The sequence below is a fragment of the Conger conger genome, chromosome 12, assembly GCF_963514075.1.
Source record: "Conger conger chromosome 12, fConCon1.1, whole genome shotgun sequence".
Classification (NCBI taxonomy): domain Eukaryota; kingdom Metazoa; phylum Chordata; class Actinopteri; order Anguilliformes; family Congridae; genus Conger; species Conger conger.
Genome location: NC_083771.1, coordinates 47,611,552 through 47,638,238, shown reverse-complemented (window position 1 = coordinate 47,638,238; position 26,687 = coordinate 47,611,552). Strand labels below are relative to the sequence as shown.

The following is a 26,687-nucleotide window of genomic DNA, read 5'->3' as shown; positions in this document are numbered from 1 at the left end:
CTGTGTTTTCTGTATCTGTATTGTGTAAGTCCTCTGAATTTTTGCCTCTGTGCTTCCAGAAGTCAGTCTGTCAGTTAATTCCCTATCATTCGTTTCACCTGTGTTCCACTTCCTGATTGTTGTACTCACCGGATTCTTGTTTCCTCTCGTTATCTCCCTATATACACCTGTCTGTTTTGTGTAGTATTTGCCAGATTGTCATGTGCTTCTGTGATACGTTCCAGTGTTTTTTCCTGTCTGATTACCTGTGTATCGATCCATTTGGCTTTGGAATTCTGATTCCTGGATTACCCTTCTTCGCCCCTCCGAGGAATTGCCACCTTAACGTGGTGGAGGGGTTTGTGTGTCCCGGTGATCCTGGGAGCTAGGTTGTCGGGGGCACTGTTAGCCCCTAGTAGGGTCTCCCAAGGCAAATTGGTCCCGGGGGAGGGGCTGGACTAAGAGCGATTCAAAGACTCCCATGATACGGCCACACAAAGACCCAGTTACCTCGCCCGGAAAAGGGAAACCGGGGCCCCCTGCTGGAGCCAGACCCGGGAGGGGAGCTCGTCGGCGAGCGTCTGGTGGCTGGGCCTTATCCCATGGGGCCCGGCCGGGCACAGCCCGAACTGGTCACGTGGGGTCGCCGCCCTGTGGGCTCACCACCTGCAGGGGTCGGCATCGGAGTCGGGTGCTTTGTCCAACGGGCAGTAGGCAAAGGCGGGGATCCGGGCGTGCTGATCCTCGGCGTCGCAGACTGGTTCTGGGGACGTGGAACGTCACCTCTCTGGTGGGGAAGGAACCGGAGCTAGTGCGGGAGGCGGAGCGGTACCAACTAGATATAGTTGGGCTCACCTCCTCGCACAGTACTGGTTCCGGAACCAAACTCCTGGAGAGGGGCTGGACTCTGTTCTTTTCTGGAGTTGCTCAAGGTGAGAGGCGCCGGGCGGGTGTGGGGATACTCACAAGCCACCGGCTGAGCGCCACTGTGTTGGAGTTCCACCCGGGGAACGAGAGGGTCGACTCTCTGCGACTACATGTCGCTGGGGGGAAGGCTCTGACTGTCATTTGTGCTTATGCACCAAATGGCAGTTCAGAGTATCCGGCCTTCTTGGAGTCACTGGGCGGCATCCTGGAAAGGGTGCCACCCGGAGACTCCATAGTTCTGCTGGGCGACTTCAACGCTCACGTGGGCAATGACGGAGAAACCTGGAGGGGGGTGATTGGGAGGAACGGCCTGCCTGATCTAAACCCAAGCAGTGTTTTGTTATTGGACTTCTGTGCTGGTCATGGATTGTCGATAACAAACACCATGTTCGAGCATAGGGTAGCTCATAAGTGTACTTGGTACCAGAGCACCTTAGGCCAAAGATTGATGATCGACTTTGTGGTCGTATCATCAGACCTGCGGCCGTATGTTTTGGACACTCGGGTGAAGAGAGGAGCAGAGCTGTCAACTGATCACCACCTGGTGGTGAGTTGGATCAAGTGGCCGGGGAGGCTGGCGGACAGATCCGGTAAACCCAAACGTGTAGTGAGGGTGAACTGGGAACGTCTGGCGGAGGCCCCTGTTCGCGAGGTCTTTAACTCTCACCTCCGGAAGAACTTCTCACGCATCCCGGGGGAAGCTGGGGACATGGAGTCCGAGTGGGCCATGTTCAAAGCCTCCATTGCAGAGGCGGCAAGCAGGAGCTGTGGCCAGAAGGTCATCGGTGCCTGTCGGGGCGGCAACCCAAGAACCCGCTGGTGGACACCAGCAGTGAGGGAGGCCGTCAAGCTGAAGAAGGAGGCCTTTCGGGCTTGGCTGGCCCGGGGGTCCCCTGAAGCAGCAGACAGGTACCGGGTGGCCAGAAGGGCTGCAGCTTCGGCAGTCGCTGAAGCAAAAACCTGGGTATGGGAGGAGTTCGGGGAGGTTATGGAGAAGGACTTTCGGTTGGCCTCGAGGAAGTTCTGGCAAACCATCCGACGACTCAGAAAGGGAAAGCAGGGCTTGTCTCAGGCTGTTTTCAGCAGGGGAGGAGAACTGCTGACCCGGACTGGGGATATTGTCGGGCGGTGGAAAGAGCACTTCGAGGAACTCCTGAACCCGAACAACACGTCCTCTGTGGAAGAGGCAGAGCCTGAAGACTCGGGGGAATCTGCACCTATATCCCTGGCGGAAGTTGCTGAGGTAGTCAAAAAGCTCCTCAGTGGCAAGTCGCCGGGTGTAGATGAGATTCGCCCTGAGATGCTGAAGGCTCTGGACATTGTTGGGCTGTCTTGGCTGACACGCCTCTTCAGTGTCGCGTGGAGGTTGGGGACAGTACCTGTAGAGTGGCAGACCGGGGTGGTGGTCCCCATTTTCAAGAAGGGGGACCGGAGGGTGGGCTCCAATTACCGGGGTATCACACTCCTCAGCCTCCCTAGGAAAGCTTACTCTAGGGTACTGGAAAGGAGGCTCCGACCGACGGTCGAACCTCGGATTCAGGAGGAGCAATGTGGCTTCCATCCTGGTCTTGGAACAGTGGACCAGATCTTTACCTTGGCAGGGTTGCTGGCGGGGTCATGGGAGTTTGCCCATCCAGTCCACATGTGCTTTGTGGACTTGGAGAAGGCTTTCGACCGTGTCCCCCGGGGAACCCTGTGGGGTGTACTGCGGGAGTATGGGGTACCGGGGCCGTTGTTACGAGCCATCAGGTCCCTGTATAACCAAAGTGAGAGCTGTGTCCGCATTCTCGGCACAAAGTCAAGCACGTTTCCGGTGGGTGTTGGACTCCGCCAAGGTTGCCCCTTGTCACTGGTCCTGTTTGTGGTATTCATGGACAGGATCTCAAGGCGCAGCCGAGGTGAGGAGAGTGTCCGGTTTGGTGACCTCAGAATCGCATCTCTGCTTTTTGCGGATGATGTGGTTCTGCTGGCTTCATCGGACCGTGACCTTCAGCTGGAGCGGTTTGCAGCCGAGTGTGAAGCGGCCGGGATGAGAGTCAGCACCTCCAAGTCCGAGGCCATGGTTCTCTGCCGGAAAACGGTGGATTGCTCCCTCCGGGTTGGGAATGAGTCTTTGCCCCAAGTGAAGGAGTTCAAGTATCTCGGGGTCTTGTTCACGAGTGAGGGTAGAAGGGAGCGTGAGATCGACAGGCGGATCGATGCAGCGTCAGCAGTAATGCGGGCGTTGCACCGGACCGTTGTGAAGAAGGAGCTGAGCCGGAAGGCGAAGCTCTCGATTTACTGGTCGATCTACGTCCCAACCCTCACCTATGGTCACAAGCTTTGGGTAGTGCCCGAAAGAACGAGATCACGTATACAAGCGGCCGAAATGAGCTTCCTCCGTAGGGTGGCTGGGCTCAGCCTTAGAGATAGGGTGAGGAGCTCGGACATCCAGAGGGAGCTCGGAGTAGAGCCGCTGCTCCTTCGTGTCGAAAGGAGCCAATTGAGGTGGTTCGGGCATCTGATCAGGATGCCTCCCGGGCGCCTCCCTTTGGAGGTTTTCCGGGCTTGTCCAACTGGGCGGAGACCCCGAGGGAGACCCAGAGCCCGCTGGAGAGATTATATATCTCTCCTGGCCAGGGAACGCCTCGGGATCCCCCAGGAGGAGCTAGAATGCGTTGCTGGGGAGAGGGACGCCTGGAATACCCGGCTTTGCCTACTGCCCCCGCGACCCGACTCCGGATAAGCGGGTGATGATGGATGGATGGATGGATGGATTACCCTTCTGTTCGTCTTTGACCTGCTGTGTTTGGACTCCCTTTGATTTTTTGGTTTGTGTTTTTGGTTTTCTATTCTGTTCATCCGCTAGTTTAGACTATCTTATAGTTTTTTTTGCATCTGTTTGCCTGGCTATCGGACCCCTGCTTGGATTATCGTTAAAGAACTGTTCATTCTCTACTACACCTGTTTGCAGGTTCTCGACTCTGGCTTGTCTATTCTGTCTCAAAGTTTAAAAGGCTTTAAATTGAGCTTCTGTGGTCTCGCTATTGGGTTTGTTGTTCTGAAGCCTGACAGGCACAGGGCATCACACTTTCATTCGTTGCAGTTGCACACTGAGGACCAGTCCTGCCAGATCTGAGTATGGCGTAATTGGGCCACTGCTCAGAGGGAGGGACTTGGTGGGGAGGTTCACTGCATACAAGCACTCCTGCTCACCTCGGAACCACACTCTGGGGCTCGAGTTAATGCATGGGCGATTGAAATAAACAGCCTCAACTTCACATCCAGTGCCAGGCTGGCTGGAGTGGGTGTGGTCATCACAATGGGTGTGGTTATCAGAGTGGGTGTGGCCAGTATAGTGGGTGTGGTCATCAGAGTGGGTGTGGCTCTCACTGACTGGGTGCTCAGGTGTTTCCTGTTGGTCAGAGTCTAACAGAGTGGGGCAAAAAGCAAACAGAACAGCAGTTACAATGTAGGCAGATTCCTACAGCCATATAACAGTATAGTCACAGCAGCCAGCTTCAGTGAAACACAGCCAGTTCTGTAACAGTCAGCTGAAGATGTTATGGACATCCTATAAATGTTCAGTAATGATTACCGTGTCTTCATTTGAAGCATAAAACATAAGCAAACATTTTTTTTTCAAAAAACAGCATTTGTAGTTGATGATGGAAAAAAACAAAGAAGACATTTTGCATATTGTCAGCACAATTAAGCACTATGAATGATAGCTAGCTAAGTAATGACATAGGGCTAGGGGCCCTGGTAGCTAACTAGCCTGCTAGGCTTACCTGGGACACGTTCACTGCAGAAGTTGTCGTTCTGCCCATATTCACTGCTGCAAGGTGGGCACTCCATCTGCCTCCCTCTGGGCAAATACAACACACCACACCACAACACAACACAACACAACACAACACAACACAACACAACACAACACAATACAACACAATGATGAGAACAGGCCATTCAGCCCAGCAATGCTCACCTTTACCAAACACTAAAGTGTACCTACTGCTTAGTACGCCTAAAAGCTAGACAGTATCTAACACTATCAAGCCTGAAAAACCCCCAGTGTTTCTGCCTCCACTACATGTCCTGGCCAGCTATTCTACACAGTCACGACTCTCTGTGTGAAAAAATACTTTGTAATGTCTGTGCGAAATTTATCCTTTGCCAATTTCCATTTATGCTCTCTTGTTGTGCTAAACAAACTCACCCTGAAGAATCGCCTGTAGTTCACTTTGTTAATTCCTTGAATGAATTTAAAAGCCTCAATCAAATCACCCCGAAGTCTCCCTTCACTAAGCTTAGAGCGACTAAGCATCTTAAGTCCTCATTACCTTTATCTTTTATACATGGAATCAATCAGGTTTCCCTTCTTTGAACCTTTGTAACATCACACAGTTACAGCAAGAAGAGTCAAAGCACCTTGTACAAAATGTAGAAATGTGAGGTTGGAGATGTAAAAGAAACCATGTAATTCCCATCCATTACATTACATTACATTACATTATTGGCATTTGGCAGACGCTCTTATCCAGAGCGACGTACAACAAAGTGCATACCCATAACCAGGGATAAGTTCGCTGAAAGACCCTAGAGTGAAGTACAATTTAAACTGCTACCTGTACAACAAAGACAAGGACGAGGGCCTGTTTTTTTTTTTTTTTTTTTTTTTTGAGAACAAAGAAACAAAGAAACAGAGCAAAAGTGACCAAAGTTAACTATCCAAGATAAATGTAAACCCAAAGTAATGCTTTGCATGTCGCATCACAAAAGTACAGAAATCTGTAGAGTCCTTGCAAATTGTGATTATCTTTCAATCATGTGGAGACGAAAGCTTCAGCAAGCGCAAGTAAACGGGTCTATTGAAAAATACATTGAAAATGTTGCTGTTGTCTCGATGGGCATTTAGAGTAAATACTGTAGCTGGGCCACTGAAGATGCAACATTAAGAATAAGAATAACCACAAACAGAAAATGCAGTATTCTGAAATAAGCTCAATCCAAACAGCAGCTAAGGGAAGTGAGTTAATTGAGATGATGAAAAAAAAGACTAGAAATGAATGCAGATGTGGTAAATGTAGTTAGCACTACACACAAATATAGGTTAATATATCGAAGTTTGTTTCAGATGTCATGAGGGAAATCTCTGCTTTGTTGCAATTATTGCTGGAAGACCAGTTATTCAATTTATGCGGGCAATTACTTTTTTATTCTACTTTTCATTGTTTCCTAACATGAAACAATCATTTAAATATTTACTCAGATTCCCTTTGTCTCATATTACATTTTGTCTAAAGATCTGAAACCATTCGGTGCGAAAGATATGCAGTAATGGAGGAAATCAGGAAGAGGGAGTTTTTTTACGGCACTGAATTCACATTCTCAGCTCAGGTATTTTCTATTTAGTGTTGCATTAACATTTTCAGTGCATGTATGATAAGCTGTGAATAACACCAATGGCTGCCCTTGTTTTATTTGCCTCCCATGCCCAGCACAAAGTCCTGCACGGTCCTGTGCTATAGTGCTTGTCTGAAGCTGTTTTTATTAGCCAGTAATATGAAGATGTTTAATTTAGCTTCACTTACTTAAAAAATCTCTTCTGGAATCAGTTCGGCTGCAATGTTTTATCCGTGAAAAATTAAGCAAAGTGTGAAGATGAAATGAAACTGATGCTCCAAACTGAGTGCGTTTAACAATGACCCAACACTCGACTGTCAGGCAATGTTCTGGTTTTGCAGTCTTTCTGGGAAGAGCAGGCGCGGCACCTCTTTTGTTTACTTCCTGTGCCTTTTGGTGAGACTTTGGCTGGAGCAGGACCAGATTCCTCCACTGGTACGACCTTCACAGTGAATGCTGTTGAGGAGAAATTTTGAAATCCTGAGTTCAAAAGCTTTAAGAATTATGAGTCTGTATAAAGTTTGTTACTGATACATGAAGGCATTGTGCAAAACTGCTGTGCTGTGCTGCTAGGGAGTGGTAGATGTCTGTGAGACTTCCTCTTTCAGACCCGACATTTGATAACAGGATGCTGAGTGGAAATCGAAATACGATTGGGCGAGAGGTTTTGCTGGCAGAGAAAGAAAGGTATTGAAATGTGAAAATAAATGTGTGAAGAAAGATGTACCTTAAAAGGCAGAAAGACATTAAACAAAAAAAAAAGACATGAAATTAAGCCCTGGCTTCTGTTTGTTCAAAGTATCCACATGACTTGGACATTGTGACACTTGTAAATGCTTAATAATCTGTCGCGTTCTAGGCAAAGTAAAATGGTATAAAGAGGGCCTGCCCCTCTTGCATTTTGGGGAAAGTGTCAGTGTCACATACCCCCATTCTTTATTGGCTTGCAAGTATATCAGAAAACTCACAGGTCTTTTCTTGACACCCTCTGCAGAAGCAGGAATGAGAGGATATTTCCACGACAGAACTTGGCATAGTCGGCAGGATTCCTAACAACCTTCCTGTGCAAAACTGCTGTGGTGTGCTGCCAGGGAGTGGTAGATGTCTGTGAGACTTCCTCTTTCAGACCGGACATTTGATAACAGGATGCTCAAGAGGAGTCAAAATCAAAATACGATTGGGCGAGAGGTATTGCCAACTGAGAAATAAACACATTGATCCGAAAATCCAAACCGGGTCGAAACAGAACAAGATGGTAATACAAGAGGCAGCGGTCGAAAACAAAACAGATCCCAACAGGTATCAAACAGAATATAACGCTGGAATTATTCAACTAGTAAAACAAGTTGGATGAGAAAAAGGACAGCTACACAAGGTCTTTACATCCTAGATAAGAACTGAACCCTGGTATATTAATGAATGACATGGTATCATATCTTACGGGGTGAAAGAGGTAAAGTAATACACCCCCAATGTGTATATGATAAAAACATGATGGACAACTGCAGTGCAGGACAGAAGACCATTGGGCAAGTGAATTAGTCAAAGCGTGCAAAGAAGGCACACTGCAATTTGGAAATGGTAATTCAATATTTTTGGCTGGGAAAACCTTTTTGGGACCATGGGTAGCAAGTGCTCGAAAAAAGGGTCAGAGGACTGCACAAGTTCTCAGGTCCTAAATATGTGGTAAATGATTTTAAAATCTGAGATTTCTGCAAAAAGGTAGTTTCAGTCCGACTCCAAGAATTAAAAGAGAAAGAAAGAAAAAAGGGTAAGAAGAAAGTGAATGGGGAAGGTTTTAAATTATGAATGAAGCAAATGATAAACAATGACAGGGTATTAGAGAGAGGGAAGAAAGGGCAAGTTCTGAGAATAAAAAATAAAAACTTCCTCCACCCCATGCAACAGCATATTCCACACTGCCAGTGCCCGTGTCTAATCCTAAAATGTTGAGTTGTTCTGAGTTATATCCAGATCTCCACTGCCCGACCGCACCTCCTCCTCAACACCCAGCTCTATCACCACCCCGACCGGCAGTCCAAGCTGGACCAGGGGCCACAGTGGCAGTGACTCGCAGGACCACCGCCTCTCCCTCACCACTTCCACAGGCTAGACTGGTCCTGAATCAGCCCCAAGTCCCTCACCACTTCCACAGGCTAGACTGGTCCTGAATCAGCCCTGAGTCCCTCACCACTTCCACAGGCTAGACTGGTCCTGAATCAGCCCTCAGTCCCTCACCACTTCCACAGGCTAGACTGGTCCTGAATCAGCCCTGAGGGCCACTCCCTGCCCTCAGCAGGCCTGTAACTGGGATAGCCCGCTGATGAGACACACAGGTAATCCAGACCCGGCCTACTCACCTGAGGAAGCACCTGAGGTGAGGCGAAAGCAGTGGACCCCCAAATTTCTGGGGAGCAGCAGGACCAGATCAGGCCAACCGTTCCACCTGGGCCGTGCCAGGATCGTCGTGACTGCAGGAGAGCAGCGACCTGCAGACATGGTGAGGTACTCTACTGTAAAGAACATGCCGGATCTGCATGGGAATAGGACTATGGATCACAGGGCACAGGGACAGAGATCCTTTTGAAAAAACAGAAATATACTAAAACAGGTCAGTTCCTCATGGTAGAATGCCCCAACCACCATGTCAGTCTATAGACAGCAGGTACCCTATATCAGCTGCAACAGAATAGACTGCAACTAGCTAGCGAATTTCCGAGCCACTTGAACTTGGCCAGGCTGATTTTCTCAAGGGCCTAACGAGGAACAAGAGACATCTGCTTTTGACCAGTGTAGTAGACTAATCAAGCCTGCAGGTTTCCCGGGGGGTTTTATGAACGCATTAAGGCCGGACATTAGAGAAGGTGCCATGCATACTTGCATTGGATGGAACATGGCCATCTGGAAGAAGCTGCACATCACACCATCCACACCGAAGATCCGGCCAAAGAAGGTAGAAAACAAGCCAAAGCCGCTGCCCTATCGACTCAACTCCAACTGCACCAAGGACAGGCCAGGAGGGGAAGAGGGAGATGTTGTGGAGGCCGGGGAAGAAGTCAACTCCACCCATACATACTCCCAGGACCAGACCGTACACCATTACCACCATTGAATGCAATGCCAGTGAAATACATTTACTTTGACTAATGTCGATCATTGCAAGATTGAGCAATGTGAGAATGAAGTTGCGTTGAGCAAAACGGGTGGAACAATAGGTTGAGAGACGTTTTGACATATAGACGGACTAGGTTAACACCAGTACAGCTCAGGGTTTACCTGGATATACCATGGCTACATCGTAGTTGCTAGAAAACTTTCACTTTTCAGGCAAATGTAGCTCTTTCTCCTTAAAAAGTACAAAACACTTAGACTCGAATGCCCCAGGGGTATACTGAATGACCCGTGGTGTTCTCATCAGTGCTACGAGAGTGTCTAGAGGTGATTACATTTAGAACAGGAAAAATCATGTGAATCTAACACATTGATTCATTGCTTGTCTGTTAGCCAGAACGAGAAACATGCAAAGCAGTTTGACTATTAACATACTTTGCGGAGACAGGGAACAAAGTACCACCAAACAACGTCCAGCTGGCACAATCTACAGTTAAATACCTGGGTCATAATATCTCTGCAGAAGGGAAAACATCAGGTAATGAGAGAGTACAAGCAATTGCTCAAATACCTAAGCCCATAACTAAAAAGCAGGTCATATATTTTCTAGGAATGACTGGCTACTGTAGGCAGTGGATCCCAGACTATGCTGAACTAACTTAACCCCTACAAAACATGACACATGGCCATAACCTGACTGTGGTTTGGACAGAGGAAGCTGAATGCTCCTTCAAGAAAATAAAAAGAGAGTTACAGCAGGCCCCTATGTTGGGGCTACCTGACATGGAAAAAGCATTTACTCTGACAGTAGGAAAGCTGAGGCCCATCACACATTATTCAAAACACTTGGATGCTGAAGCAAGGGGACTTCCACCTTGGCAGTATAAAATAAAAACAAGCAGGAAAATTGTTCAAGCAATGGTCCTGTCCCGCCTGGACTATTGCAATTCTCTGCTGGCTGGCCTTCCAGCATCTGCCATCAGACCCCTACAACTCATCCATAATGCTGCAGCCCGTCTGGTATTCAATGTTTCCAGACATTCACATGTCACCCCCCTGCTCAGCAACCTCCACTGGCTGCCTGTTATGGCTCGCATCAAATTTAAAACTTTGGTGCTCGCATACCAGGCAGTTAAAGGATCAGCCCCTGTGTATATTCAATCCCTTATCAAGACCTATACACCAACAAGACCCCTCCTTCGTGCCGTCTGGCGCCTCCCCCTCGCCACACCTGCACTTCACGCTCACGACTGCTGTCTGTCCTGGTCCCACGGTGGTGGAATGACCTCCCGGTGAATGTCAGAACGGTAGAGTCTCTGACCTCCTTCAAGCGCAGACTGAAGACCCATCTCTTCAGGCTACACCTTTCCCTCCCCAACTCACAATCACTGTGATTAGCCTTAGACCGTAATGGCACTTATGTATAGATATCGTTACTTGTATAGGTATTGTTGTTTTTATTGGCTGTTGTTGTATTCTAGCTGCCAACAGTGGTATGCTAGTTTGAATGTTGATTGTACTTCAAGGGTTCTGAATTTCTGTATGTTTACACTAGGACTCGGAACTGTACTGTCCTCTCAGGTCTACTTTTGCACTTGTGCTTGTGATTGATTTGCACTTTGTTGTAAGTCGCTCTGGATAAGAGCGTCTGCTAAATGCCACGTAATGTAATGTCATGTAATGTAAAAAAATAAAATAAAATAAGAACACACCCTTGTCGGTCACATGATTATCAGACTACACTTAAAGATCAAGAAAATGGACGTAAGAAAATAGCGACACCGACACTGGCTTGAATAGTGTCATGATTTTGTTCTTGCGGTCGGCATTTTACTAACTCCACCCGGACACTGGATGTGTAAGCCATGTGGTTATTAATTTACTTTGATACCAGCCCTGGCCTTCTTTATTCTTATGTGTGTTGGTCGTTGATGGCAAACTCATATCATCAAGCATAGATTGAATACTCAAACGGCAGTTAGCCGAATGCCCTCCCATTAAATTTGCTCTGCACCTTGGCTGAGAGCAGTGACAGCTGCTGCTTCTGCGGTTATGGCATCCGCTGCTCTGGCTGCCCCATGCAGGGCCTGAACATCCTGTTGAAACAACAGAGAGCTCACTTCTCACCAGCAAGAATGCTGCACTACCAACATGTTTTGCTATCACTACCAAATGTTACAATCAAATGTTACAATTGCATGCTCGTAATATATTTGGCTAGTTAAACTTCAAGACAAAAATATAAATAGTGTTGTGTAGCACACTAAAGTCAACATTTCATGAAGTCACCTGTTTGGCGAACATTTTCTTAGAACATGACGAAAAGACAGCAGGCTCTGTTGCGTTTGTCACTGTGAGCTTTCCATAACAATGCACGAGAACTACACTGAACTGTATAAAAACGCTTTATATTACACGTTATATTCATAGAACGTGGGAAAATTGTGGTTTGAGGTTGTTTGTTGCTGTAATTCCACTCTTGACCATTAAGAGTCTGAAATGACCTATTGCAGCTTTAACAGCTAAACTTTTTGCGAGTCTTCTATCGGAACTACATGCCTCGCGGCATTTTAATCAAATCTACAGAAACTGGGCGGGCCTATGAGCAAAGTGGGAGGGCCCAGGCCCACCCTGGCCCAATGGTAGCAGCGCCATTGGTGCACTGAAAGTATGGCATTTATATATATCAGAATACATTGTAGAATAGACACAGTGCATAGATTGAACCACTCAAATCAAATCATTCATTAGACACAGTGCATAGATTGAACCACTCAAAACAAATCATTCAATAGACACAGTGCATAGATTGAACCATTCAAAAACAAATTGAGAGATTTCAGTTCTTGCAATTGACATTTGAGAAAAAATGATCAATACATGTTTTCAGTTTGAGCCCAGTTCAAGGCAGTGAACAAAATACAGTTCATTAAGTTCAAATGAAAAGTTTATTTTTAACGTGAGAATGTGAATGTGTCAGGAGAAATTCATTAGTTTTACAGAGATAAAGTTAACACACAACATATAGTGATTATCGAACATATAACAGATCAACAAGGCAGTAAACAATAAACTTCAAACACCGAAGCGATCAAAGATATAGAGCTGATAATTGCCAATGACATATGAAGATTATACGCTTTAATTATAAGAATTATGAACCAGAACACATATTTTGCATATATTTGAACACATATTTCCATATCTTTGTTAATATGGAGGTGAGAATATGAAATTAACTCTGTTAAACTGTTAAAATATAACAGCCTATTTACCATCCTAATGAATGGAGCAATGGACAGAGATCAGCCATGATGATGCACAGGAAGGATTTGTACAGATAAGTGCTGCATAGGAAAGGATAGAGGCAATATCACTTTATAGTATGAATATATTTTTATGAGTACAATGAGCTGATGGAATTATTTGTATTGTATAAAACTTGCTGTTTCTTCATGCCATTCAACTTGGCTGGGGCTCTGTTTTGCTTAACCATTGAGTCGTACCTGTGAGTAGATTATTTGATATTAATGTCACACAGAGGATGCATTTTCAACCCTACTGGAACAGGGGCTGTGTAATCAATTAATTTTGATCTCCTCCTGTTTTCATCAAGAACCTTTCCTTCAGGTTTTCCATGGCTTGGTCTGGAGTTATAGCTCTCCAACTGGGGGGAATATCAGCAGGCTTAGTTCCGTATTCCTCTGCAAACTGCTTATTATACCTGCTGAAGACGTACTTCCAGTAGTCTGAGGCCTGGATGCTGGTGTCAGGCTGGATGCGCCAGTCAGGGTAAATACTCTGGTAGTCCTTGTATGGATGCTGTTTCTCATCTGTTAGAGTCAACCTGAAGCATCTCTCACTGGCAACACTGGTGGAGCAGATACTGCTCACTAATATACGCGATACATGATTCCTCCATCCTGCAATGCCCTGAGGACGGTGAATGGAGGCAAAGTGCTCTGTGTGATTCTTGCCACCAGCTTCACAGGGGGCCTTGCAGAAGGGACAGTGCTTCCCACAGCCAAACAACCTGTTAAACAGCACCTTCTGTGGCTGAAAGGGCAGTGAGGTCAGCCTGGCCCTCACATCCCCACATTTCTGAAACTCTGCGGCCTGCTCCATTTCATCCACAAGCACCTCCAGACACCGGGAAAAGTCTTCTGGCTTGGCAGAGTTTAAGGCCAGGACTGCGCTGAGGGGGTCTTTGGGGATGACAAGCTCCTTCGCTAGGTCACTACAGATATCCTGAATGAACTGCTGAATGTTCTGGGCCTCCTCACCCCTTCCTGCTGCCTGTTCAGCTGCCTTCATCAGTGCATTCTTAATGGCTTTTTTTATTCTGCTAACCATCGCCTTCAGGTGATTCATCTCAATGTTCCTGAGGCTATCTTCCTCCGAGAACTGCTTCACCATCAGCTTCAATATCCAGTCCTGTACAAAGTTCTCGTAATTTTTTATGTATCTCACAAAGTCCCGAAAGTTATCACCCTTAAGCAGCTGCTCAAGGATTGAGAACTGGAAGAAGGTTCGAGTGCTGAAAGCAATGGCTTTCTGCCCTGCCAACATTTCATCCACAAGGTCAGGGCCCAGAGATTTGGTGATGTATTCCTTCACCGCAGGTTGAAGACAGTTGACGGTGAAATCTTTGGCTTTCTTCTGACACTGGTCTCTTTTGTTGAACAGGTCCTTAAAGTCTGTGTAGTACTGTTGCTTGAACTGTTCCAGACAATGACGAGGATCATTTACATGGATGAAAGCCAGATGCATTTTTTTTAACTCCCGTGCTGCATGTCCACAGATGTGGATCTTCAGCTTGGCCTGAAATTCAGCAGTTCCCAGATTCATGTGCCTGTCCAGGATTTTGTCTACCTTGCAAAGCAACTCTATTGTGTATGTTTTATGGTAATCAGATCTTGTTCTCACTTTCTCATCGACAAACTGCTTGCTCTGCTCAATGATGTGATCAACTACCTGCTGGATATCCTTCACCTCCTTTCCTGAGGATACATTCCAAAAGCATTGTTTTGATCCCAAATGTTTACTTTTCACTTTGAATGGCTCTCTTCCATATTCAGACAAGTTGCCCACTTTTGACAGTTTTTCACGTATTGAGCTGCCTTTCATCTCTAAGTTAACCCGCAGCTGGTTGTAGATGTTTTGCACAATGTCTCGTTCTTCCATGCCAGGGAAGCGCAGCTCTGCTACAGTCTCATCCCACATCTTCTCATATTCATCCTCCAGCTGTTGATCTGACATATCTTTACTTTTCCTGCATTTCTCAATCAGCCCCTGCACCTTTTTCTCCATTGTGGCTGTTTGATTGTTCTTGATGCTCTCTAACCTGAACATACCCTTTCTGATCTCCACCGCTGCCTCAAGCTTGTTTTTCACAGAGTTCTCTGTCTCCCTCCTGATGGTTTTGGCTGTGATGTTCAAGTTTTCCTTGTACTTCACTACCAAGTGAACATGTCCCTCTTGCCTCTTGTAGAATTCAGAGAGGTTGGCCAAAATGAGTGTTTCCCCTTTAGTCAGTTCAACAAAGGCCTCATTTGTCAGGTGGATCAGTAACTCATCCAAATTCTTAAATTCTGCTTCTGTGCCAAAGTTTGACACCTTTGTCTCAGCTTCCATTAGCCAGGAGTACATGTTCTTCCTGAAGGCCCAATCCCATTGGTTGAACTCAGTGCAAAGCTGAGCATACGCTTCAGCCACAAGGCTGTTGCGGAAGCTGAAGATGAAGTTCTCATACTTCACTGCTTGCCATAAGCTCTTGGTCCATTCAAGAAACTCAATGATTGTGTGTGCTGAGCTGTTTCCAGATTTTTGTTCCATAAACTTCTCAATCACATTCCTCTTGAAAAGATCCACAGACTCACTGTAGCCAGCATTGACAGCGGCCATGGGAGGGTTCCCATGCCAGAGCCCAGGGATGTACCAGGTGTTTTTCTCTGCATCATACTCCATGACATCAGTAAATGTTTTGTTGTTTCCCTTCTTCTCCATCTTAGCTGCTGCTTGGGTCATCTCATTCAGCTGCTCCAGCAGAAGCTTCCTGTCTCTCATGTTACTGTCATGGGCAGAAATGTCTGGCACATTCTGGTGCACAAACTGACAGCAGGGTTTTCTCCCAACTTCTTTCATGCGCAGGAAGGCGTGCACCACAATCTGCAGGATATCGTTCATTTCCGTGGAATTCTCCATGGCGATGTTGATAACTGTGATGTCACTCAGCCCCACCACCAGAGTGGCCAGTTCATTATCATGCTCATGACTGTCATCCAGCTGTGCCAACTGTGGTGCCTTCAAACCTTCAGTGTCAATAACCATGATGTAATCACACCCAAGCCGCACTTTAAAATCCTCTTTCACTCTGATGAGGAGCATGAAGGCCCCTCTGGTGCACCTGCCACTACTGACAGCAAACTGGACCCCAAACATGGTGTTCAGGAGGGTGGACTTCCCAGTGCTCTGTACCCCCAGTACAGTGATCACCCGGATCTTACATTTGTCCTGAGTGAGATCATGGAGTTCTTTCAGAACCTGTGTCACCCATTCCAGAGGAATATTGCTTGAGTCTCCATCCACCAGCTCCAGAGGAAAGCCCTCCTGTAGCAGCTTGGCACAGAGACGTGGCAGGCGCTTAATCTCTGGGGTGAGGGCTTCGGGGAGTGAGCAGGCCGACTCGTACAGCTGACCCATTTCCCTCAGGAAGTGCTCAGTCCCCAAGGAGCAGCTGGAGATCTCCCTGTCCAACTGTGCAATGAGCTCCTTGTTTTCTGAGGAACTCAGACACTGTTCCTTGTACTTTGCCCGAAGAGGTGGAAGGTGTATGCGTGACAGATTATCCAGATTGATCCTCATCCACTTGAGGAAATACTTGCACTCCTCTGTGGAATTGCACATCGCGGAGATGAAACGGGACATAGAATCGGAGATGCTGTGAGCCCTCTGCTGTTCTCTGAGCTTCTGCCTCTGATCTGCAAGCTCATTCTTGTAAACTTCTATGTTTTTCTCCCCAGCATTTTTCATCCTGCACTGTTCCTTCTCCAGTTTGGCCAACTGTTTCCATGCAGTCCCTTGCAAGGGCAGCTCTTTCTCCTTGAAGCTCGATATGTCAGATATTCCTCCTGTGATTTCATCAGCCTTCTGCTTGCCCCTCTTACAGTGGATGTATTCTTCATCAACATGGATCCCAAGCTCATATGCAAGAGCAGACATCCTTTCAATGCTCATTTTAATGTTTCCCTTTAAAATTCCACGGATAGCCAAACGCAGGTTTTTGTTGAATTCTGCATCATTCCTTCCCGGATGCTTTATAATGATGTCACTGGGTTTTGTCTCAGAAACAAATTTCCTGAAGTCATCCTCATTGAAGGTCTGGCTCTGTGAATTGGCGATCAAAATCCAATGAGTTTTAAAGTGCTCAGAGTCCAGAAATTTTTGTTCAAACTTAAAGTCGTTGCAAAACACAAATATAGCAGTAGATGTGTGGCAGAGGAAAGTGTACTGAGTTTCAAAGTCTCTGAGGTCCCCACGGAGGTTAGCTATAGCCAGAGGCTCAGAGAAGATGTCAGTGTTTTTGTTCCCACTGGGCAGATACCAGCTGATTTCCACCAGCCCATTGGAAATCCTCCTTGGGGTGTCACCACACTCCATGTTTTTGTGAACAAAGGTGTCATGGTACTGCTGAGAGTTGCTGAGGACTTGGTTCAGAATGTGAGACTTGGACATGCTGCAGTTTCCCAGCCTCACAAAAGAGACCATGGGGAGGTCAGAGAGAACAATGCTCTCCTCCACAAACCCTCTTGGGTCCTCCACAGAGTGTGGCTTGTACTTTTTCACAATATCCCTCATGGCCCACAGCATTAAAGTGCACTGCTGGGTATCACATGTAGGAAGCAGCAGAGGCACAGAGAACTGGCACACGGACATTTTCAAAGCCATTTCCTGCTGGAGAAAGCCATCTGAGCACAGAAATACAGCAGTTATGAGGTCCAGGGGGTTGACTCTGTTGCTGTGGTCCTGTGGATTTTTCATGGTGGTCAGTAAACTATCCAGGCTTTGGGGCTCTGTATCCTGTTCTGAGGAGCAGCTCATTCTACGAAAGGACTCATTCACCATCATCAGCTTCCTCAGGAAACACCATGGCAGAGATTTCAGAGACTGGATGCTTTCATCAGATAAAGTCTCTCCATCAATCTGCAGCACCTGGCTCAGAGTCAGCTTGTTCTGCAGGTGGTCTTCCAGTCCCAGGTCACTCAGCAGCTCCTCCAGACTGGTTCCTGTCATTGGGGAAGGTGCATTAGTACATATGCACAGTAGTACAGTAATAAAATCATAAGAATGCACATACATACACTTGCACATCAAAAAATGACTAAAGTTCTTGGCAGACTGAATGTTTCATACTCCTGAGTAATGCTACTGCCAGTTATTGTACCCTGCTCATCATCAATTCATCTCTAGCCCTGGACCGTGATTCTGAGGTGTTCAGGGACACTTGTAAGCAGTGATCCTCCCTGCCGAGTCCCTCCCCCCACCCTCGGAGCTGCTCCCTCACGCACAGGCCTTACTGGGATCCTGGTGTGTTGAACCAAAGTCTGATGCGTTAACCTTGCACCAACGTGGTGCCCCCATACTAAAAATATCTTCAGTCCATATTTAAACATGTCATGCAGCATGTATTCTTTAACTAAGTTCATTACAGGCTTAAAAATCACTGCTGCTTGAGCAATAGACCCTGACTGTCACTAGGTAAGTCACCTGGAAACTCATTATTCCCCACCTGTGGAAACATGGGAAAGGGAAGTTGTTGGAAATATACAGGAGAATAAGTATCAAGGACAGTTAGTTAGTCAGAAGGAGGAAGTTGTTATTTTTTTGGGTGAATTTGTCCAGGACCAGGACCCCTCCTCCTACACTGTGCTGGGACATTGGATTTCTGCTTGGTCCAGAGGGAAGAGCACCTCCCACTGGCCTACCAGCACCTCTTCCAACTTGGGTTTCCCAAGGGGTCTCCCTCCTCTTCTGCTTGGGGTCCTCACCTTTACTGATGGTCTCATCTTCAGACACACTCACACTCTGCTCTGAGTCTTCAGTTTCCTGCAATGAAAAACATCACAGACAGTGTTTTCATAATTTGGAAGTCTTCTGTTTTTGTTTTGCACAATATTGAACACATTGACTCCTTTATTAATATGAATACTAGCAGGTATTTCAGGAAGTGGTTTGGTTAAGTGTGGCTTAGTTGAATAATGCAGCTGGGACCTGTCAGTCATAGGAGCTGTCCAATCACAAGCTTTCAGGCAAGAGTTCTGGGCGTGTCTCAATGTGACTCTAGGAATGGCTCTAGAGCAGAGATCTGAAACCCAAATCTTGGATGGCAGCAGTGTTTCCTGGTTTTTGGTGTTTTTAGAAAGTGTGTAATTTAAGTAACTGGTTGCTTGTTTGCAAGGACTTCACAGGATGCTTACAAGACCATACAAAAAACCCTTTTTTGAATTTTGCCCTCTAGGACTGGAATTAAACAACTGGACATTCTGACCTACAGAACTGGAGCTTGGCTCTGAAGTTTGTCAAATCTCACCTCCTCCTCGTGTGCAATGTCGTTACTCAAGGTCCCATCCATGTTTTCAGTATCTGCTGAACATCTCTTTTCATCTGACTTAGCTGGGCCAGCAGAGGAGGGTTGGGACTGGGCCAGGCATGAGGATATCTTCTCTGGTGCTGGCTCTGTGCCCAGACTGGATTGGTTGTCTGTGGTCTCCTCCTGATTCTCAGAATCTGCACCTGAGATGCTCAAAGACAGACCACAGTCACACACCCTGGTATAAGAGGTCCAAGGAAGGGTCCCAAACCCTTAACATCCACCCCAAGTAAAATGTGTCATTTAAAAAAAATTTTTAAAGCATGCAGCGGCATGGATGGTACAGTGGCCTCTCACTGACTGAGTGCTCAGGTGTTTCCTGTTGGTCAGAGTCTAACATAGTGGGACAAAAAGCAAACAGAACAGCAGTCACAATGTAGGCAGATTCCTACAGCCATATACTGTATAGTCACAGCCGCCAGCTTCAGTGAAACACAGACAGTGCTATAGCAGTCAGCTGAAGATGTTATGGGCATCCTATAAATGTTCAGTAATGATTACCGTGTCTTCATTTGAAGCATAAAACATAAGCAAAAAAATATTTTTCAAAAAACTGCATTTGTAGTTGATGATGGAAAAAAACAAAGAAGACATTTCGCATATTGTCAGCACAATTAAGCACTATGAATGATAGCTAGCTCATTAATGATGAGAAAATCAAGCTAGGGGCCCTGGTTGCTAACTAGCATGCTAGGCTTACCTGGGACACGTTCACTGCAGAACTTGTCATTCTGCCAACATTCACTGCTGCAACTGGGACACTCCATCTGCCTCCCTCTGGGCAAACACAACACACAACACACAACACAACACAACACAACACAACACAACGATGAGAACAGGCCATTCAGCCCAGCAATGCTCACCTTTACCAACCACTAAAATGTACCTACTGCTTAAAAGCTAGATCGTATCTAACACTATCAAGCCTGAAAACCCCCCAGTGTTTCTGCCTCCACTACATGTCCTGGCAAGCTATTCTACACAGTCACCACTCTCTGTGTGAAAAAATACTTTGTAATGTCTGTGATAAATTTATCCTTTGCCTTATGCTCTCTTGTTGTGCTAAACAAACTCACCCTGAAGAATTGCCTGTGGTTCACTTTGTTAATTCCTTTAATGAATTTAAAAGCCGCAATCAAATCACCCCGAAGTCTCCCTTTACTAAGCTTAGAGAGACTAAGAAATAAATGCAGATGTGGTTAAATCTAGGTTGATATATAGAAGTTTATTTCAGACGTCATGAGGGAAATCTCTGATATCAAATTGTAGGAAGTGCTTTGTTGCAATTATTGCTCTAAGACCAGTTATTCAATTTTAGGGGGCAATTACTTTTTTATTCTACTTTTCATTGTTTCATAAAGTTTTTCATGAAATCAATGAAACAATCATTTAAATATTTACTCAGATTCCCTTTGTCTAATATCACATTTTGTCTAAAGACCTGAAACCATTCGGTGTGAAAGATATGCAGTAATGGAGGAAATCAGGAAGGGGGAGTTTTTTACGGCACTGAATGCACATTCTCAGCTCAGCAGTGGCTGCTGCTGGTCTTTCAAACAGCTCATTGTTGGCCTACATCATAAAAGTTGTCAATTTATTTATACGAGCACCTTCATTAATTGCATGTTCAACCCTGACCCTGCCCAGGCAACATAACCTTGCACATGCACTCACATGTTCATTGCTCTTTTCTTGCCTTTTAGATGCCCGGTCAAAGTTAGACAGATCCCCAAAACCCACTTTTGACCAGACAACAAGACATCCCTGAGATGGTTTCATCAAGAGGCTTTCTTTGTCACAGCACTTCCAGTTAGCCAGCTAACTTTGTTATACCAGGAGAGCTGAAAAGACCTGTTACTTTCCCCTACTTTTTGCACCAAGTCAATCTTAGGTGTCGATCTGCCCTGCTGTTTAATTCTAAGTTTCTCCTCGTATGGAAGACTATCAAATGGCCAAAATCAGGTCGACAATATTAGCATCGTCTGCCGTCGTGTGCACCTTGCTAGCTGGATAGCTAGTTCACTCCAACCTAGCCAACAGTATGAATGATTAAACAAACTAACGAAACGATATTAAACTCGAACAAGGAAATGTTGAAATTATTTTAAACTGAAACAAGGAAATAATATGAGTGTGTGTTTTATTTACAGTGTAAGAAATGAGCAATGGAAAGGGTCAAGCAATTTCGCTATGAAAATATCAAGAAATGAGTAGCAGTTCGTCTTCCAACTTCACTTGCAAAATCCGCGACGGGACTAAGAACTTCCAAGCTGAAGTGACGGTTTTATTTCTCAAAATAGCTGTCAATCAAAACGGGGTTCAGCCTTTCGACTGATCCTCCAATCATCATGTGGAAGTTCAGCGTCCAGTCCAGCCGAGGCCAGCCCACAGCTCCATTCACCCCCAGGGAAGCTGGGCGTCCGGGCGGGGCTAATTTTTTCATCATTTTGACATTTTCATCCAATGACCGTCGAGTTTCGAGGCAATGAAAAAAACTGTTTCATGTAGTCCCATAGAAGTGAATGGACGCTTGGCTTCTACGGGGAAATGCATTGACGCTACGCGAATGTATGACAGGTGAACAAAATCGAGTCAGTCGACGTATGATAAGTATCCGATTCTGAACTAACTCGTCTTCGAGATGAACGTGTTCTAACGCATTTTGTTAACACAACTGTACATATTTGACCATTTATTTTTTGACATTTTAGGGGAAGCTGAGCTTCCCTTGCAGTCTTAGAGAAATCGCCTCTGCAGCTCAGGTATTTTCTATTTAGCGTTGCATTAACACTGAGCATTTTCTGTGCATGTATGATAAGCTGTGAATAACACCAATGGGTGACCTTGTTTTATTTGCCTCCCATGCCCAGCACAAAGTCCTGCAGGGTCCTGTGCAACAGTGCTTGTCTGAAGCTGTTTATATTAGCCAGTAATATGAAGATGTTTCATTTAGCTTCACTTACCGATACAATCTCTTCTGGAATCAGTTCAGCTGCAATGTTTTTTCCGTGAAAACTAAAGCAAAGTGTGAAGAATGAGACTGATGCGCCAAGCTGAGTGCGTTTAACAATGACCCAGCACTCGACTGTCAGGCAATGTTCTGGTTTTGCAGTCTTTCTGGGAAGAGCAGGTGCGGCACCTCTTGGCTTTACTTCCTGTGCCTTTTGGTGAGACTTTGGCTGGAGCAGGACCAGATTCCTCCATTGGTAAGACCTTCACAGTGAATACTGTTGTGGGGAAATTTTTGAATCCTGAGTTCAAAAGCTTTAATAATTATGAGTCTGTAAAAACTATGTTACTGAAACATTGAGGCATTGTGCAAAACTGCTGTGGTGTGCTGCTAGGGAGTGGTAGATGTCTGTGAGACTTCCTCTTTCAGACCTGACATTTGATAACAGGATGCTCAGTCGAAGTCGAAATCGAAATACGATTGGACGAGAGGTATTGCTGGCAGAGAAAGAAAGATATTGAAATGTGAAAATAAATATGTAAAGAAAGATGTCCCTTAAAAGGCAGAAAAACATTAAACAAAAAAAAGACATGACATTAAGCCCTGGCTTCTGTTTGTTCAAAGTATCCACATGACTTGGACATTGTGACACTGATTAATAATATGTCGCGTTTAAGGCGCAGTAAAATGGTATAAAGAGGGATTGCCCCTCTTGCATTTTGGGGAAAGTGTTGGTAAGCACATACCCCCATTCTTTATTGGCTTGCAAGTATGAATAAGGTCTTATCAGAAAACTCACAGGTTTTTTCTTGACACCCTCTGCAGAAGCAGGAATAAAAGAATATTTCCACGACAGAACTTGGCATAGTCGGCAAGATTCCTAACTCAGTTTTTCTCCCTAAAATAGGAGCGAAGTTTCTGACCAAACGGAGGAGGCAGTGTATACTGCCAGGACCGGGTCCTGAAATGCTGAACCCACTCAGACCAGCATATTCCATCTATCTAAACTGTTAAGTTGAAATTGCGACTGCTTTGACTAGTTCAGCAAGCTGGATGAATGATAGCTAGCTAAGTAATGACATGAAAATTAAGCTGGTTGCTAACTAGCATGTTAGGCTTACCTGGGACTGCAGAAGTTGTCGTTCTGCCCACATTCACTGCTGCAAGTGGGGCACTCCATCTGCCTCCCTCTGGGCAAACACAACACAACACAACACAATGATGAAAACATTCAGCCCAGCAATGCTTACCTTTACCAAACACTGAACTGTACCTACTGCTTAGTTTGCCTAAAAGCTAGATAGTATCTAACACTATCAAGCCAGACTTCAACTTTTCATTGTTTGATAACTTTTTTCATTAAATCAATTAAACAATCATTTAAATATTTACTCAGATTCCCTTTGTCTAATATTACATTTTGTCTAAAGATCTTAAACCATTCGGTGTGAAAGATATGCAGTAATGGAGGAAATCAGGAAGGGGGAGTTTTTACGGCACTGAATGCACATTCTCAGCTCAGGTATTTTCTATTTAGTGTTGCCTTAACACTGGGCATTTTCTGTGCATGTATGATAAGCTGTGAATAACACCAATGGGTGTCCTTGTTTCATTTGCCTCCCATGCCCAGCACAAAGTCCTGCACGGTCCTGTGCTATAGTACTTGTCTGAAGCTGTTTATATTAGCCAGCTTTTTTCTGATTGACTCCTGTTTTGACCTGTTTTGTTTTAGACCTCCGTCTCTTGATCTACCCTTTTTTCTGATTTGACCTGTTGTATTTGGACTCTGTTTGGCTATTCGGTTTTTGATTTTGGATTCTCCTTTTGTTTGGACTGCCCGTGTGTTATCGACCCTTTGATTGTGACATCGACCACATACTGGATTATCCCTGCTGAACCCGTTGGCTTGTGTACCGACCCTTTGCCTGGACTCTTGTTTTCGAACTGCCCGATCTCTGTCCCTAATGTTTGCTGGATATTGACCCCTGCCTGTCTGATCAGGTTAATAAAGACTTTAACATTAACTTCTGTGGTCTTGCGCTTGGGTCCAGTGTTCTCATATCTGACAAGTCAATGTCACAGGCAAAGGGTCGAAAACACACCGGCAGCCCAAACAGAAACAGAATGTAAAATCTAAATCCAAACAGGGTCCATATACAACGGGTCAAAACAGAACAGTAATAGAGTAATACAAGAGATGGTGGTTGAAAACAAAACAGGCCGTGAAGGGTATCAAACAGAATATAAGGCTGGAAAGTATGGCAAAGGATCATGACAATCTGGCGACGAAAGACAGGAACATAGGGGTTTAAATACACTAAACAAGCACAAAACGGGAAGTAAAAAAGACGAGACTGCAGAAGGCCGCAGCAGTAATCTGTCTCTGTGAGAGGGGGGCCGGGCAGTCCTCATAAATGATCTTTTATACATAGAATCAATCAGGTTGAATTTTATTAACATCACCGTTACAGCAAGAAGAGTCAAAGCACCTTGTACAAAATGCAAAGTTGGAGATGCAAAGGCATGCAATGATTTAAATCATTGGTGCACATAATAGTTGTATGTATATTAGCCAATAATGTGAAGATGTTTAATTTAGCTTCACTTACCTATAAAATCTCTTCTGTAATCAGTTTGGCTGCGCTGTTTTTTCAACAAAAGAATGAAGATGAAATGAAACTGATGCTCCAAACTGAGGGCGTTTCACAATGACCCAACTGTTGACTGTCAGGCACCTATATACAGGTAAAATCGAAAGTATTACTAGTATGCAAGATGATAAGATTTTTATCTGTTGGGGCTTGTTCTGGTTTTGCAGTCTTTCTGGGAAGAGCGGGTGTGGCACCTCTTTTGTTTACTTGCTGTGCCTTCCTGTGGGACTGTGGCTGGAGCAGGACCAGGTTCCTCCACTGGTAAGACCTTCTCAGTGAATGCAGAAGGTGGGGCTGTGAGCTCGGCCGGCTCGCCTGGAGCGGCATAATTGGCTCGCCGCTCTGGGGGAGGACTCAGTGAGGGGAGGCTAGCCGCTCTGGGGGAGGACTCAGCGGGGGGAGGCTAGCCGCTCTGAGGGAGGACTCAGCGGGGGGAGGCTAACCGCTCTGAGGGAGGACTCAGTGAGGGGAGGCTAGCCGCTCTGGGGGAGGACTCAGCGGGGGGAGACTAGCGGCTCTGAGAGAGGGGGGAGGACTCAGCGGGGGGAGGTTTGCCGCTCTGAGGGGAGGGGGGAGGACTCAGCGGCGGGAGACTAGCCGCTCTGAGAGAGGGGGGAGGACTCAGCGGGGGGAGGCTAGCCGCTCTGAGGGAGGACTCAGCGGGGGGAGGCTAGCCGCTCTGAGGGAGGACTCAGCGGGGGGAGGCTCACCGCTCTGGGGGAGGACTCAGCGGGGGGAGGCTAGCCGCTCTGGGGGAGGACTCAGCGGGGGGAGGCTAGCCGCTCTGGGGGAGGACTCAGCGGGGGGAGGCTAGCCGCTCTGAGGGAGGACTCAGTGGGGGGAGGCTCGCCGCTCTGGGGGAGGACTCAGCAGGGGGAGGCTAGCCGCTCTGGGGGAGGACTCAGCGGGGGGAGACTAGCGGCTCTGAGAGAGGGGGGAGGACTCAGCGGGGGGAGGTTTGCCGCTCTGAGGGGAGGGGGGAGGACTCAGCGGCGGGAGACTAGCCGCTCTGAGAGAGGGGGGAGGACTCAGCGGGGGGAGGCTAGCCGCTCTGAGGGAGGACTCAGCGGGGGGAGGCTAGCCGCTCTGAGGGAGGACTCAGCGGGGGGAGGCTCACCGCTCTGGGGGAGGACTCAGCGGGGGGAGGCTAGCCGCTCTGGGGGAGGACTCAGCGGGGGGAGGCTAGCCGCTCTGGGGGAGGACTCAGCGGGGGGAGGCTAGCCGCTCTGGGGGAGGACTCAGCGGGGGGAGGCTAGCCGCTCTGAGGGAGGACTCAGCGGGGGGAGGCTCACCGCTCTGGGGGAGGACTCAGCGGGGGGAGGCTAGCCGCTCTGGGGGAGGACTCAGTGAGGGGAGGCTAGCCGCTCTGGGGGAGGACTCAGCTGGGGGAGGCTAGCCGCTCTGGGGGAGGACTCAGCGGGGGGAGGCTAGCCGCTCTGAGGGAGGACTCAGTGAGGGGAGGCTAGCCGCTCTGGGGGAGGACTCAATGGGGGGAGGCTAGCCGCTCTGGGGGAGGACTCAGTGGGGGGAGGCTAGCCGCTCTGGGGGAGGACTCAGCGGGGGGAGGCTAGCCGCTCTGAGGGAGGACTCAGTGAGGGGAGGCTAGCCGCTCTGGGGGAGGACTCAGCGGGGGGAGGCTTGCCGCTCTGGGGGAGGACTCAGTGAGGGGAGGCTAGCCGCTCTGAGGGAGGACTCAGCGGGGGGAGGCTAGCCGCTCTGGGGGAGGACTCAGTGGGGGGAGGCTAGCCGCTCTGGGGGAGGACTCAGCGGGGGGAGGCTAGCCGCTCTGGGGGAGGACTCAGCGGGGGGAGGCTAGCCGCTCTGAGGGAGGACTCAGCGGGGGGAGGCTAGCCGCTCTGAGGGAGGACTCAGCGGGGGGAGGCTAGCCGCTCTGAGGGAGGACTCAGCGGGGAGAGGCTAGCCGCTCTGGGGGAGGACTCAGTGAGGGGAGGCTAGCCGCTCTGGTGGAGGACTCAGCGGGGGGAGGCTAGCCGCTCTGGGGGAGGACTCAGCGGGGGGAGACTAGCCGCTC

The 26,687-nt window shown here is 47.2% G+C and overlaps 1 protein-coding gene and 1 long non-coding RNA gene across 3 annotated transcripts; one reads left to right on the top strand and one right to left on the bottom strand.

Annotated features, from left to right (window-relative positions):
- Nucleotides 1–12,826: 12,826 nt before the first annotated feature.
- On the bottom strand, nt 12,827–17,694 carry LOC133141625 (up-regulator of cell proliferation-like). The gene has a single exon (XM_061262190.1). The coding sequence runs from the start codon at nt 17,692–17,694 to the stop codon at nt 12,988–12,990; it is 4,707 nt and encodes a 1,568-aa protein (XP_061118174.1). The 3' UTR covers nt 12,827–12,987.
- Nucleotides 17,695–21,723: 4,029 nt separating this feature from the next.
- LOC133142546 (uncharacterized) lies at nt 21,724–24,737 on the top strand. 2 transcript variants are annotated; one of them, XR_009710192.1, is made up of 3 exons: nt 21,724–22,260; nt 22,912–23,013; nt 24,638–24,737. It is a non-coding gene; the product is annotated as an uncharacterized LOC133142546 (long non-coding RNA). The 2 variants fall into 2 exon arrangements; XR_009710191.1 differs by lacking the exon at nt 24,638–24,737 and having other exon boundaries at nt 22,912–23,395.
- The last annotated feature ends 1,950 nt before the right edge of the window (nt 24,738–26,687 follow it).